At 39.3% G+C, this 14,433-nt stretch overlaps 1 protein-coding gene and 1 long non-coding RNA gene across 3 annotated transcripts in view; one reads left to right on the top strand and one right to left on the bottom strand.

The window, feature by feature from the left end:
* The window catches only part of Rbm25 (RNA binding motif protein 25), a 53,163-nt gene that overhangs the window by 14,132 nt on the left and 24,598 nt on the right, over positions 1-14,433 (top strand). For both annotated transcript variants that reach the window (XM_048362698.1, XM_048362697.1), the window contains 4 exons: positions 1,386-1,435; positions 2,993-3,160; positions 7,267-7,324; positions 10,396-10,556. In XM_048362698.1, coding sequence (XP_048218655.1) covers positions 1,386-1,435; positions 2,993-3,160; positions 7,267-7,324; positions 10,396-10,556 — 437 coding nt within the window. The remainder of the gene's footprint in view (positions 1-1,385; positions 1,436-2,992; positions 3,161-7,266; positions 7,325-10,395; positions 10,557-14,433) is intronic.
* On the bottom strand, positions 8,642-14,255 carry LOC125363460. The gene is made up of 3 exons (XR_007213236.1): positions 14,061-14,255; positions 10,384-10,385; positions 8,642-8,673 (listed from the first exon to the last, which is right to left on the bottom strand). It is a non-coding gene; the product is annotated as an uncharacterized LOC125363460 (long non-coding RNA).

Genomic DNA, 14,433 nt, shown 5'->3' on the forward strand with positions numbered 1-14,433 from the left:
TTGAACCACAATTCTCTTATCTTAGCCTCCTGAGGAGCCAGGATTACATGTGTGAGCCACTGGTGCTTGTCAATTTATATTAGACATGTAAGCAAATCTTTAATTGATTTTTGCCTTTATCAGAAGCTTTTTCTTAGTTTACAAATGTTTCTATTTCTTCCTGTGTGAATGAGGAAGTAGACAGGACTCACTTTAGCAACCATCAGTTAACAAACTAGTTCAAAAATGGATACCTGAAGCTGTCAATAGTACATATCCCATTGACAGCAGTTAACCTTCAAACCATTATAGTGAGTTACTCAGAGCAATACACTTCTGTCTTTGAGATTAGTCTTCCCTTCTACCATGGCTGAGATTATTAATCTCACTTTTTTTTTTTTTTTGGCCAGTCTTTGGGCTTGAACTCTGGTCCTGGGCTTTGTTCCTGAGCTTGTTTTGCTTAAAGCTAGAGATCTACAACTTGATCCACAGCATCACTTTTGGCTTCTTAGTAGTTTATTGGAGATAAAAGTCTTAGGGACTTCTGCCCAGGTTGGCAGATCTCAGCCTCTTGAGTAGCTAGAATTATAGGTGTGAGCCACCAATTGTCTGGCTTACTAATCTCACTTGATCTACAATTTTTCATTTTTGTAAAAGAACTAGGAATTATTAGTAAGATTATTCTTGGGCTGAGAATGTAGCTTAGTGGTAGATTGGTTGCCTAGCATGCATGAAGCCCTGGATTTGATTCCTCAATACTTGAGTTTTGTGGGGTTTTTTTGCCAGTCGTGGAACTTGAACTCAGGGCCTGAGCACTGTCCCTGGCTTCTTTTTGCTCAAGGCTAGAAATCTACCACGAGCCACAGCGCCACTTCTGGGTTTTTCCATGTATGTGGTGCTGAAGAATCGAACCCACGGCTTCATGTATACGAGGCAAGCACTCTACCACTAGGCCATATTCCCAGCCTCCTCAATACTTCATAAACAGAAAAGGCTGGAGTAGCACTGTGGCTCAAGTGGTAGAGCGTGGTAGAGCGTTAGCCTTGCGCAAAAAGAAACTCAGGGACAGTGCCCAGGCCCTGAGTTCAAGCCCTGGGACCGACCAAAAAAAAAAAGTCATGGATTTTCTGCCTGGCGTTGGCTTTGAAACACAGTCCTCAGATCTCAGCCTCCAGAGTAGTGAGGTTTATAGTTGTGAGCCACCACCAGCACCTGGCTAGTATCTCGTTTCCATTTATTTTATGTCTTTTTATATTAACTGTGGTTGAGCATACTTATCTGGCATGTAGTTGAAGTTAAATATAATTGTATTTGATAGTATTGTTTATAAAAATTACGCTTTGTTTAAAGTAAATATATACATCCAAAATTTTGTCGAGAGCTGATTTTCAAATATTATTTTGTAGGAACTCCAATGATTCCTGTACCAATGAGCATAATGGCTCCTGCTCCAACTGTAAGTATAACTTAATGATTTAGGAGTTGTGGTGTTGTAATCCTTTTAAAGCAGAAAAAGTTGGTAAATTTAGGTAAATTATAAAAGCATTGAAAAGAAACAGAAGAATATTTCACTTCTCATATTATTTTTCCCTATGGAGCTCAATTCTTTTTTTATTTTTTTCCCCTTTTCTTTTTGTGCCTGTCCTGAACCCCTGAACTCGGGGTTCGTGAGCTTTGAAAAAGGAGGAGAATGTTTTTCTTAGTATAAGGTAGAGGGGAACTATGTAGACAAATAGCAATCTGCTGTTATGTGGGCCACAGAAATGTGGTTTTCAGCTTAAAAGAGAGTCCACCTTTTCTTTTTTGCTTGAATCCAGGGCCAGGTCACTGTCCCTGAGCCTGTCTCTGCTCAAGTATAGCACTCTACCATTTGAGCCACAGCACCATTTCTAGCCTTTTCTGTTTATATGGTACTAAAGAATTGAACTCAGGGTTTCATGCATATTAGGCAAGCACTCTGCCACTAAGCCATATTCCCAGTCCATCTTTCCTTGAATTGGATACCCAGTGTTTCATAGGAATGTGGGATTGGGGTTTGGAGCACCTACCTACCAATTTAATCAGTGCCTACCGAGGAAATTGTATTGAATTTACTGCAGAGATTGTATTTCTTATTCTATGAAGTTGAAAGTTACAAGGGAAAATAATCTAAGAACATAAACATGTCATAAAAGTGAAAAATGTGACTTGAATAATATGGAATATTTGAATATTCTGCTTAGAGACTTGATACAACAATTAGAATTTTCTTTTATCTTAATATGGAGAGGATAGTTGTAGTACAGTTCTGGGCATTTTTGATAATATTAAATGATTTACAATGTTTAAACTTTTTTTTTTGGCCAGTCCTGGGCCTTGGACTCAGGGCCTGAGCACTGTCCCTGGCTTCTTCCCGCTCAAGGCTAGCACTCTGCCACCTGAGCCACAGCGCCCCTTGTGGCCATTTTCCATATATGTGGTGCTGGGGAATCGAACCAAGAGCTTCATGTGTAGGAGGCAAGCACTCTTGCCACTAGGCCATATTCCCAGCCCCTGTTTAAACATTTTTAAATAACTCAAACATAAGTGAGTCCATTTATTTCCTTTTTTGTGTGTATGTGCTGGTCCTGGAGCTTGAACTTTCAGGGCTTGGGCATATCCCGGAGCTTTTTTGCTCAAGGCTAGTGCTCTACCACTTGAGCCATAGCTCTCCACTTCTAACTTTTTGGTGGTTGATTGGAGATAAGTCTTTTGCCTGGGCTAGCTGTGACCAGTGTTCATCAGATCTCTGCCTGTAAGGATGATAGGCATGAGATCTGGTACCCGGTTCAAGATTTTTTAAAAAAAGTTATCTAGTGGAAATTTACTTGCTATGAGTAAATTTGTATTAATGAAACATCTGATTAAGTATATATTAAGTACATATAAACCTACCACTTGTAGTTTAAAATTGGTATTTTTAGCCTAAAATGACATTAAATCTGATAACCAATTTATTTGTCAGATCAATTTTTTTTGGCTTTCTTTACCTTAGGTCTTGGTACCCACCGTGTCCATGGTTGGAAAGCATTTGGGAGCACGAAAGGATCATCCAGGCTTAAAGGTTAAAGAAAATGATGAAAATTGTGGTCCCACTACCACAGTTTTTGTTGGCAACATTTCTGAGAAAGCCTCTGACATGCTTATTCGGCAGCTCTTAGCTGTAAGTTAAACTTTAATTTTTACTTTTAGAGGTACTGGGATTTGAACTCAGTAGACCTATGAAAGCTTCCAGCTGACTTTTTCACTGTTATAAATGATGGTACTGTGAGTATCCATGCTCAAATTTTAGTTTGAATATATTTTCAGTTACACATAGTCCTTTTTAAAACCTGTTTTTAAGGTATCCTTGCATCAAAGTGTTAATTCATTTCTCTCCTTTTCTCTCTTTTGTCTCTCTTTTCCTCCATCCTTTCTACAGTGTTTTCCTTTATTAAGAACTTTCTTCTTATTTTTCAATTATTAGTTTACTGTTATTATAGAGATGGTATAAGAGGCAAGCACTCTACTTCTAGTCCATATTCCCAGCTCTATTATAGAGGTGGTATATAGAGGGGTTACAATTACATGAGGCAGGTAATAGGTACATTTCTTAAGATCCTTCTTAAATGCCTTTTGGGTCCTTTGTAAAGTATGGATTAAAATGCCTTGGTGGGGGAGGGCGTCTTGGGGCTTGGACTCAGAGCCTGAGCACTGTCCCTGGCTTCTTTTTGCTCAAGGCTAGCACTCTGCCTCTTAAGCCATAGCACCACTTACAGCTTTTTCTGTTTATGTGGTGCTGGGGAATCAAACGTAGGGCTTCTTGCATGCTAAGCAAGCACTCTACCACTAGGCCATATTCCTAACCCCCTGCCTTTTTTTTTTTTTTGCCAGTTCTGGGCCATGAACTCAGGGCCTGAGCACTGTCCCTGGCTTCTTTTTGCTCAAGGCTAGCACTCTGCCACTTGAGCCACAGCGCCGCTTCTGTCCTTTTCTATATATGTGGTGCCGAGGAATCGAACCCCTGGGCTTCATGTATACGAGGCAATCACTCTTGCCACTAGGCCATATTCCCAGCCCTGCCTTTTTTTAAAAGTCTCTTACATAGTTTCAAATGTCTAATCCTCCTAAGTCTTCTGAGTGTTGCGTTTACAGGTTATGGTACTATTCTTGGTACTTAAAAGGATTTTGTGTGCATAAGTTGGGTTTGGAAAATGTGAGGCTTTACTTTTAGTATTATGTAGCAGAGAGCCAGTTATTGAGGCATAGAATGTTAGTATGTGGACATCTTTTCTTTGGAGAAGACTGGTTTTTTTAGAAAACATCTAATAAGTAATAAGTAGTTGCTTGTGTGTGGTTGAAAGTAATATGGGCTGGCTGTAGTCATTTCTTACAGTATCTTTACTTTGTTCCCTTGTTACCAATTCTGTACCTTTTTCTAGGTCTTCTGTCGAATCTGGTATTCCTATCCCAAGCCAGTACTATGTATTCTGTTCAGACTTTAATAAGACAGAGCTATGAGGCTCAGATTATTTCATATTAGTTAGGTCAGTTATACACCTGTTAATATTTGATATCAAACATCACTATGCATTTTCTCACTTCCGTCCAGATCTGTTTGGTTTTGTAGGTAGTCTTACTTCTCACTATATGTGGATACTGTATAAACACACTTGCTGTACTAAAGTGTGTTAGAGCCCATCCATTTGTTTATAGTCTTCAAAACTGCTCTTTGATTTTATAATAGGTTTCAGTGTTTTGTATTTTTTGACTACTGTTATTACAGTGTTTTCTCAGGGGAAATATATATCCTCTCAGATTTTTTTTGTAAAAATCTTGTGGCTTGAACTTGGCCCCTTGAGCTCTTTTGCTCAAGGTTAGCACTCTACCACTTAGAGTTACCACTTAAGAGTCACTGTGTTTGGTTTTCTGATAATTAATTTGGAGATAAGAGTATCTCAGACTTTCCTCCCCAGGTGGGCTTTTAAAACTTTTTATTTTTTTAAAAAAGTATATTTCTTTATTATCAAGGTGATGTATAGAGGGGTTACAGTTTCATACATAAGGCAATGTGTACATTTCTTCTTTTTTTTTTTTTTTTGGCCAGTCCTGGGCCTTGGACTCAGGGCCTGAGCACTGTCCCTGGCTTCTTTTTTTTGCTCAAGGCTAGCACTCTGCCACTTGAGCCACAGCACCACTTCTGGCCGTTTTCTGTATATGTGGTGCTGGGGAATCGAACCTAGGGCCTCGTGTATCCGAGGCAGGCACTCTTGCCACTAGGCTATATCCCCAGCCCCTAATGTGTACATTTCTTATCCAACTTTTTACCTCTTCCCTCATCCCCCCCTCCATCCCAGGGTGGCTTTGAATTGTGGTCCTTAGATCTCAGCCCCTGATTAGCTAGGATTACAGGCCTGAGCCACCCCAATGCTGACTCTTCTCATCTTTTACAGGCAGTCTGCAGTAGTTCTTTTTTGTGTGTTTTTTTTGTTTGTTTGTTTTATTTTGTTTTGCCACTCCTGGGGCTTAGACTCAAGGTCAGAGCATTGTCCCTGGCTTCTGTTGGCTCAAGGCTAGCACTCTTACCACTTGAGCCATAGTGCCACTTTGGGCCTTTTCTATATATGTGGTGCTGAAGAATTGAACCTAGGTCTTTTCAAGTACATGAGGGAAGCACTCTTGCCACTAGGCCATATTCCCAGCCCAGTTCTTTTTTTTTTTTTTTTCTAAATAATACTTAAAAAAATTGGTGGTTCTGGTATTTGAATTCACTTTCAAGTCCTCTGCTTACTTGCTTGGCTGTTATTCTGCGACTTGAGCCTTTTCTCCAACCATGCTTTTTGGAGTAAGTATCATCAACTTCTGCTGGGCTAGCTTTGAGTTTCTATCCTGTTTGTCAGACTTGTGAGTGTCAAGGATTACAGAATTTTTTTTTAACATCACCTTGTTCTTTGTTTGTGTGTGCTTGGCAAGGCTAGCAAGCTGTTGTGCTCAAGGCTAGCCCTCTTCCACTTGAGCCACAGTTCCACTGTTGGCTTTTTTAATGGTTAGTTGGGAGATGAGAGTCTCTTTGATCTTTGTTTTGTTAGGTGAGAGGCTTGAACTCAGGGCCTGGGCGTTATTCTTGAGCATTTTTGCTCAAGGCTAGCCTTGAGCTAGCTTTCTCACAGTTTGAGCCACAGATGCGCTTCCTGGAGATGAGAGTCTCCTGGGCTTTCCTGCCCATGCTAGCTTCAGACTGATCCTCAGATCTCAGCCTCCTGAGTAGCTAGAATTACAGCCATGTGCATGAGCAACCAGCACCTGCCTGTATTTTTACATCTTATTTAAGCTTAATAATTAGAAATATTAAAATACTTTAATTTCACAGTGTAATAATGTTCCACTTTTGAGACAGCACTTGTGTGCTTTATCATGCCCCACTTTTAATACCTAATCTTAACTTGATATTTAAATTAGCTTATTTTACTGTACATACTATAGATGCATTTAACCATTTTAGGCATTTGGTTTTTAATGTAGGATGTATGTACAGTAAAATTTTTAAGTAGGGGCTGGGGATATGGCCTAGTGGCAAGAGTGCTTGCCTCTTACATATGAAGCCCTGGCTGGGTTCAGTTCCCCAGCACCACATATATAGAAAATGGCCAGAAGTGGCGCTGTGGCTCAAGTGGCAGAGTGCTAGCCTTGAGCAAAAAGAAGCCAGGGACAGTGCTCAGGCCCTGAGTCCAAGCCCCAGGACTGGCAAAAAAAAATTTTTTAAGTAATTCACAGTTAGCTTAGGGATGTAGCACTGTGGTAGAATTCTTGTCTACCTTATTACGGCCCTGGATTTGAACCCCATTATTGCTTCCTGTAAAAAGATGGGGTCTGTCTTCCCCTCTCCTTTCTCTTTCTCTCCCTCCCTCTCTTACTTTGTTTCCCTTACTCCCCTTTTCACTCCCACCCATTCTGGGGCTTAAACCCAGGATTTTGAGCTGTCACTTGGCTTTTGTGCTCACAGATTGCTCTCTGCCACTTGAGCCTCACCTCCAGTCAGGTCTTTTTGCTGGTTAATTTGAGATGGAGTCTTGGAGACCTTGGTTATAAATGTGTTGCTTTTAAAAAAACTTATACATATTATATAATATTATGGGAGAAGTTTTATAATTTTACTTGCCGATATGATCTTATTGAATTTTATTTTTTTTTGCTTTCTTCTGAGTCCCTCCCCGCTGTATAATTGTGCTCTTACTCACACTAGGGTCTGTTTATTTTATTAAGAGGTAATTCTTTTTCTCTCTTTTGAAGAAATGTGGTTTGGTTTTGAGCTGGAAGAGAGTACAAGGTGCTTCTGGTAAGCTTCAAGGTAGGTTATATTTTCTTATTTATCAAGATAAGTAACATTTGTGTAAGCCACCCAATATAGTTTACATTGGTTACTAAAGTAATACTAAAAGGCAAGTGAGAATACATTAGCCAAGAGTTGAGATTAAAAAGTGACGAGTAGGAAGGAAGAAGATAGAGGAGGAACAAATCAATATTCCAACTCGTTTCTTATATTTGAAAACTTTTTTTAAAATTGTGATAGTACTAGTTTTGGGGTGTGTGTGGGTACCACAGCCCCATTTCTGGGTTTTGGGTAGTTAACTGGGGATAACAGTAGCATGGACTTTCTTACCTTGGCTGACTTTAAACTATGATTCTCAGATCTCAGCCTCCTGATAACCTAGGATTATACCTGTGTCTGGCTAGTACTTGGATTTAATCTTAGGGTGTCACACTTAGTAGGCAGGTACTCTTAGTACTATTTCTTGCCCTCTATCCTTTTTTGTTCTAGTTATTTTTCAGAGTTGTGAATATTTATATCATATACTTGTGCCTCCTGGATAGCTGAGACATATTTGTCATCATACTCAGCTGTATTGGTTTAATAGTCTTGGCGGTTTTTTGCTCTGTTGGCCCCAAACCATGATCTCTAGCTCCTGAGTAATTGGGATAACAGGGATGAGCCATGCATGTGCTCGTAAGTGTTTTTAATCTGTAAATAAATACATGACCACATGGAGTAAATAGAATTTAGGAAATGAGTAGGAGAAAGATGATCAGGTAGCATGTTACTTTTTTTTTAAATCACTTTTTGTTATTATAAAGGTGAAGTACTGAGTACAGTTACATAAGTCAGGTAATGAGTATATTTCTTTTTGGACAGTGTCACCTCTTCCCTCAGTTTTTTTCCTCCTTTCCCTTTTTTTTTTTTTTTTTTTTTTTTTTTTTTGTTGTTGTTTTTTGCCAGTCCTGGGCCTTAGACTCAGGGCCTGAGCACTGTCCCTGGCTTCTTTTTGCTCAAGGCTAGCTAGCACTCTGCCACTTGAGCCACAGTGCCACTTCTGGCCATTTTCTGCTTTTTTTTTTTTTTTTTTTTGCCAGTCCTGGGCCTTGGACTCAGGGCTTGAGCACTGTCCCTGGCTTCTTTTTGCTCAAGGCTAGCACTCTGCCACTTGAGCCACAGTGCCACTTCTGGCCATTTTCTATATATGTGGTGCTGGGGAATTGAACCCAGGGCTTCATGTATACGCGGCAAGCACTCTTGCCACTAGGCTATATTCCCAGCCACCTTCTGGCCATTTTCTATGTATGTGGTGCTGGGGAATCGAACCCAGGGCTTCATGTATATGAGACAAGCACTCTTGCCACTAGGCCATATTCCCAGCCCCCCTCCTTTCCCTTTGTATATTTCATTTGTTATTCTTGAGAGCAAAGTACCTTTCATATCTTGTGGTAGAAACACCTATTTTGGTTTTTAAAATCTGATATGACAAAATATTTATTTGGTGGTATTTCTACCTCAGGTTTAGAATCTATCATTTCTTCAATGAGTGTCTAATTTTTTAAAAACTTTATTGTGAAGGTGATGTACACAGGGCTTAGTTACATAAGTCAGGCAATGGAAATATTTCCTTTTGAACAGTGTGTCCTACTCCCCCATTCTCTCCCAGTTTTTCCCCTCCCATCTCCCCAAATTGTACAATTGATTTCCAACATAGAGTTCAGTGAATTTCACCTTTTGTCCCCGTTTTTGTGTCTGGTTACTTTTAGTTGGAAATTGTTTACAAAAATCATTAAGTACTAAATTAACTGGTATTGTGTATGTACATGCATCTATGCGTGAACTCAGGGCCTTGCATGTTAGCTCAGCTTTTTCACTCACAGCTGGTGCTCTGCCACTTGAACTATACCTCCAGTAGTCCTGCATTTTTGCTGGCTAAATGGAGACAGAGTCTCAGACTTTTCTTCCTAAGCTGGCTTTCAGCTAGCTAGGACTATGGGTGTAAGCTACTAGTGACTTGACCGGGGTTTTTATTTCTAATTTTAACTTGGTTTAATTTAATTCACATTAATTGTGGGATTAATGTGAGGCATTGTGATATGTGCTTATAATTCTAGCACTCAGGAAGATGAGGCAGGAAGATTGCAAGTTCAGAACCACCCTGGTTACACACCAAAACCCTGACTCAAAAATAAAAAACCCAAACCCCCAAAGAACAAGAAAAAAGAAAAAGTGAGATTGCCTGACTAAAATCAAATAAACATAGAAAAATAACACAATATAAAAGAACTGTATTTCTAAAGTTTTAACCTCTCAGAGATCAAAAGTGCTTTATTTACATTCAAGCCGTTTGTGACTGTTAGGAAGTATGAGTAGGATGATTTATGAAATAATTATGTCATAAGTTACGGAATTGGTTGCTTGCTAGTATTTTATCAGATATTCTGATAAGTAGCCTTGCTTTATTTGAATCTTTTTCCTTTTGATTGGATTAAATTTTTCTCTTAGTTGTTCAAGGGTACTTAAAAGTAAAATGACTGGGGCTGGGAATATGGCCTAGTGGTAGAGTGTTTGCTTCGCATACATGAAGCCCTAGGTTCAATTCCCCAGCACCACATATATACAAAAAAGCCAGAAGTGGCACTGTGGCTCAAGTGGCAGAGTGCTAGCCTTGAGCAAAAAGAAGCCAGGGACAGTGCTCAGGCCCTGAATCCAAGGCCCAGGACTGGCAAAAAAAAAAAAAAGTAAAATGATTATCAAAGGACAGGTGTATTGTGATAGCTTATATACTTCAGATACTATGCCAATTTTGTCTTTTATGACTTATTTTTTTTCTTTCTTTTTTGCCAGCCCTGGGTCTTAGGACCTGGGCACTGTCCTAGAACTACTTTTTGCTCAAGGCTAGCATTCCACCACTTGAGCCACAGCGCCACTTCTGGCCTTTTCTGTTTATATGGTACTGAGGAATCAAACCCAAGGCTTCATGCATGCTAGGCAAACACTCTACCACCACTAAGCCATATTGCCAGCCCTTTAACTTTTCTTTTCCAGAGTAAAAACCAATGCATAATAGTATTAATATTTTACTAATTCTTTACATCTATTGCTAGCCTTTGGATTCTGTGAATATAAAGAGCCTGAATCTACCCTTCGTGCGCTCAGATTATTGCATGACCTGCAGATTGGAGAGAAGAAACTACTGGTAAAAGTTGATGCAAAGACAAAGGCACAACTGGATGAATGGAAAGCAAAGAAGAAAGCTTCTAATGGGGTATGTGGGTTTTTTGTTGTTGTTTTGTTTTTGTTCAAGCCTGGTTCTTGAACTTGGTATCCAACACTTGCTCATTGGCTGGCACTCTATCACCTGAGCTATGCTTCTGTCCCTATGTTAATGGGGTATGTTTCCTATAGTGTCTGTCACCTTTTCTAGGCCAGCTGAGCTATTTGAAAGTAAATACTTCCATTATAAATAAATCTAACTTGAGAATTCACAAGGTCATCAGCATCATAATATATGACTTAAATGAAGAAGAGTATTTTACTGTTTGTAGTTATTTTAAGTGTTTATTATCTACCCACAGTGGGTGGATGACTGTTGATTTGCTTGTTCCAGGTTGGGATGAAGGTAGTAAGGGAGGCTGGACAAGGTTAACTTGCCAGAGAAAACACTGGTACAGACTATTCCAAACTGAGCTAATTCATTAAGGCAGCTTTGTAAGTAAGTACAAAATGTATTTCAACCTACAAAATCTTTACTAGTTTCCCTCTCTTTTAAATTTACACAGACTATAAGATGAATGAAAATAAGTCAACTACTTTATACACTTGGGTAGCTTTGTCAGACAGTCTGGGTTTTTTGTTTTTATATACTGGTCCTGGGCCTTCAATTCAAGGCCAAGTTGCTGTCCCTGAGCTTTTTTTTGCCCCAGGCTAGCACTCTACCACTTGAGCTATAGCTTTACTTCCAACTCTTTTGGTGGTTAATTGGAGATGAGATTCTCACACTTCCTTGCTCTGGCTGGCTTCAAACCTCAGTCATCAAATGTCAGTTTCCTGAGTAGATAGGATTACAGGCATGAGCCACCAGCATCTTTTTGTTTGTTTTTTAAATTCAGGCTATCATAAGTGAAACTAAAAAGTAAAGGAAAATTTTGTATAGTGTGTTGTGTTCTAATGTATTTATTACCTCAAGCAAAAACAAAGCTTAAACTTGACTAGTATTGCCTAATTGTCCCTTCCTATTTCCTTTTTTAGCATCTTTAGCTGACCAAATCTCCTCCCAAGGGAAACAAAACCATAATAGCCTTAGTTTTCATTAAATTTTCGCTACCTCTCAAGATAGAAATAGCTTTCTTGTTGTATCACCCCATTTGTAAAAGCCTTATATGTTCTTTGCTTAGAAAAGAGAATCAATGGATAAAATGAAGCAAAGTATAAAAAGGAATTAAATACCATTATACTCATCACTATGACTATGACTTTTTTTTGGTCATATATTAGAGAAACTTATTTGTGTGGCTGAATATAGTTTTAATTCTGTCATGTGCATTTATTTCTTTGTATAAAGACAGTATTTTTTTTGTGTGTGTGTGGGGGGAGGCTTGAACTATGGGCCTGGGCGCTGTCTCTGAGCTCTTCAGTCATGGTGCCACTTCCGGTTTTCTGGTGGTCAATCCGAGATAAGAGTCTTACAACCTTTCTTGCCCATGCTGGCTTTGAACCACAATCCTCAGATTTCAGCCTCCTGAGTAAGCTAGGATTACAGGCATGAGCTACTGTGGTCCGGCCCAGCTTATTGTGTTAAAAGCAGCCCTCCCCCCCCCCCAACTTAATTCTATCTTTCCCTCCAATTTTAGTAATGCACAATTTTGTTGTGTGTTTGGGTTTTACCTCAGTGTGAACTGACTATTTAGAGCCTGGGTGCTGTTCCTGAACTTTTTTTTTTTTTGCAGTCCTGGGGCTTGAACTCAGGGTCTGAGCACTGTTCCTGGCTTCTTTTTGCTCAGGGCTAGCACTCTGCCAAACTTGAACCACAGCACCACTGTTGCCCTTTTCTATATATGTGGTGCTGAGGAATCAAACCTAATGTATTATGAGGCAACCACTCTTCCCACTAAGCCATATTCCCAGCCTCTGTCCCTGAGCTTTTTTGCTCAAAGCTAGTGCTCTACCACTTTGAGCAACAGCTCAACTTCCAATTTTTCAGGTAGTTATTTGGAGGTAAGAGTCTCATGGACTTCCCTGCCCAGACTGGCTTCAAATCAGGATCCTTAGGTCTCTTAGCTACTTAGGAGTAGCTAGGATTACAGGCATGAACCTTCAGCACCTGGCTTAATTGCCTATATTTCTGAAGTAGAAATATAATTATATTGGTATACTGTTTCTTTTACCTGTTTTTTTTTTTGTGCTGTGGGTTTCTTATTGAACAAAGCCTGCATTTTTATTTAGCATAGCATTAAGGATCGCTTGATTTTTACCTTTCTAACTTTGCTTTTCCCTGCCTGTTCGACTCACCCTTGACGTCTCAGATCCTTCTTGCTCATCAAAGTTTCCTGTTGAAATTCTGTCACAGAATTATAACGTGTCCCATTGATTCATGTAGCCGTCATCAACCCTATGCCACCGGTCTTTCCATAAACACAGGATTTTTATTGATGTGTATCAGTCTGCTCTGTGGTATATATAGTTGGTCTTGTAGTTCCTACATCACTCCCTTTTCTGAATTCTTTATTTTAAGTAGAAAGAACAATAGGTTCACAAATATTACATAGGAAAATGTCTTGCCTAAAGCAACGGAGCAAACATTCATTAAGAGTTAGTTTGTTGCTCACCTGATAGTCTTATCCTTGCCCATATTTGTAAGGAAATAATAAAAGTACAATTTCTTTGGGGTATAATTTGTATCTATACAGCAAGTTATATTATCTATCATGTCATTAAAACTTAAAAAATATATATTCACTATATTTAAAAAATATATATTCACTAAGATTATTCAGGTTTTTCTTGCTTTAGTAAATGTGTGGGTTGGTTTTTTGTCTTAATTCCCTAAGAATTTTTATTTTTAAACTGGATTTAATGGTGCGCTGGTGATTCACACCTGTAAGCCTAGCTACTCAGATGACTGAGATCTGGGAATCGCAGTTGAAAGCTTGGCTGGGCTGACAAATCTGAGAGACCCTTAGCTCCAGTAACCAGCAAGAAGCCACAAATTGACATTTGTTTCAAATGGTAGGGTTTCAGCCTTGAGTGAAAAAAGCTCATAAGCAAGAGCACAAAACTCTGAGCTCAAATCCAATACTGGCTCCAGAGCCTGGAGAATGCCAGGCAAGTACTCTCAATTGAGCCATAACTCTTCTTCTTCCAAAGTGTAATTCTGTAGTATAAGTTTTTTCAAAAGATAACAGTTTAGGGCTGGGGATATAGCCTAGTGGCAAGAGTGCCTGCCTCGGATACACGAGGCCCTAGGTTCGATTCCCCAGCACCACATATACAGAAAACAGCCAGAAGCGGCGCTGTGGCTCAAGTGGCAGAGTGCTAGCCTTGAGCAAAAAGAGGCCAGGGACAGTGCTCAGGCCCTGAGTCCAAGGCCCAGGACTGGCCAAAAAAAAAAAAAAAAAGATAACAGTTTAAGTGATCTGGGTGTAATTTTAGCGTTTGAGAGGCTAAGATCCAAAAGCCAAAAAGAACCAAGGAGTTTTGAGTCATTATGTTCTTCAAGACTAGAAAGTTCTATTTTATATAAGACCTTTAGAGAAGTGAGATATATCATCACTGAAGGATTTTTTAAATGACATATAAATTAAATTTTTGTTGCTGTAATCTATTTTAAGTAAAAAGGGAACTTCTCACTGTAAATCTATGCTTACCACGTTGCTAAATAATTTTAATAGTTTAATTACAGACCTGTGTAAAGCATCTTTAAGATGCCAAGTAGAAAATGGGCTACAAGAAGATTGGATGAAGAGGCAGGTTTGAGAAAGAAACTTTTAGAGTTGGTAGTTTTATCATATCACATAATGCCTTGTGTTGATGTTACCTGCATTATAATTCCTGTCTTGTCCTAAGTTGGCAAATGCTTGAGGGTAAAGGTCTTTATAAAATTGTTGCTTTTGCTGGGTGCTAGTGGCTTACGTCTGTAATCCTAA

The sequence above is a fragment of the Perognathus longimembris genome, chromosome 14 (assembly GCF_023159225.1).
Source record: "Perognathus longimembris pacificus isolate PPM17 chromosome 14, ASM2315922v1, whole genome shotgun sequence".
In the NCBI taxonomy this organism is placed as follows: Eukaryota; Metazoa; Chordata; class Mammalia; order Rodentia; family Heteromyidae; genus Perognathus; species Perognathus longimembris.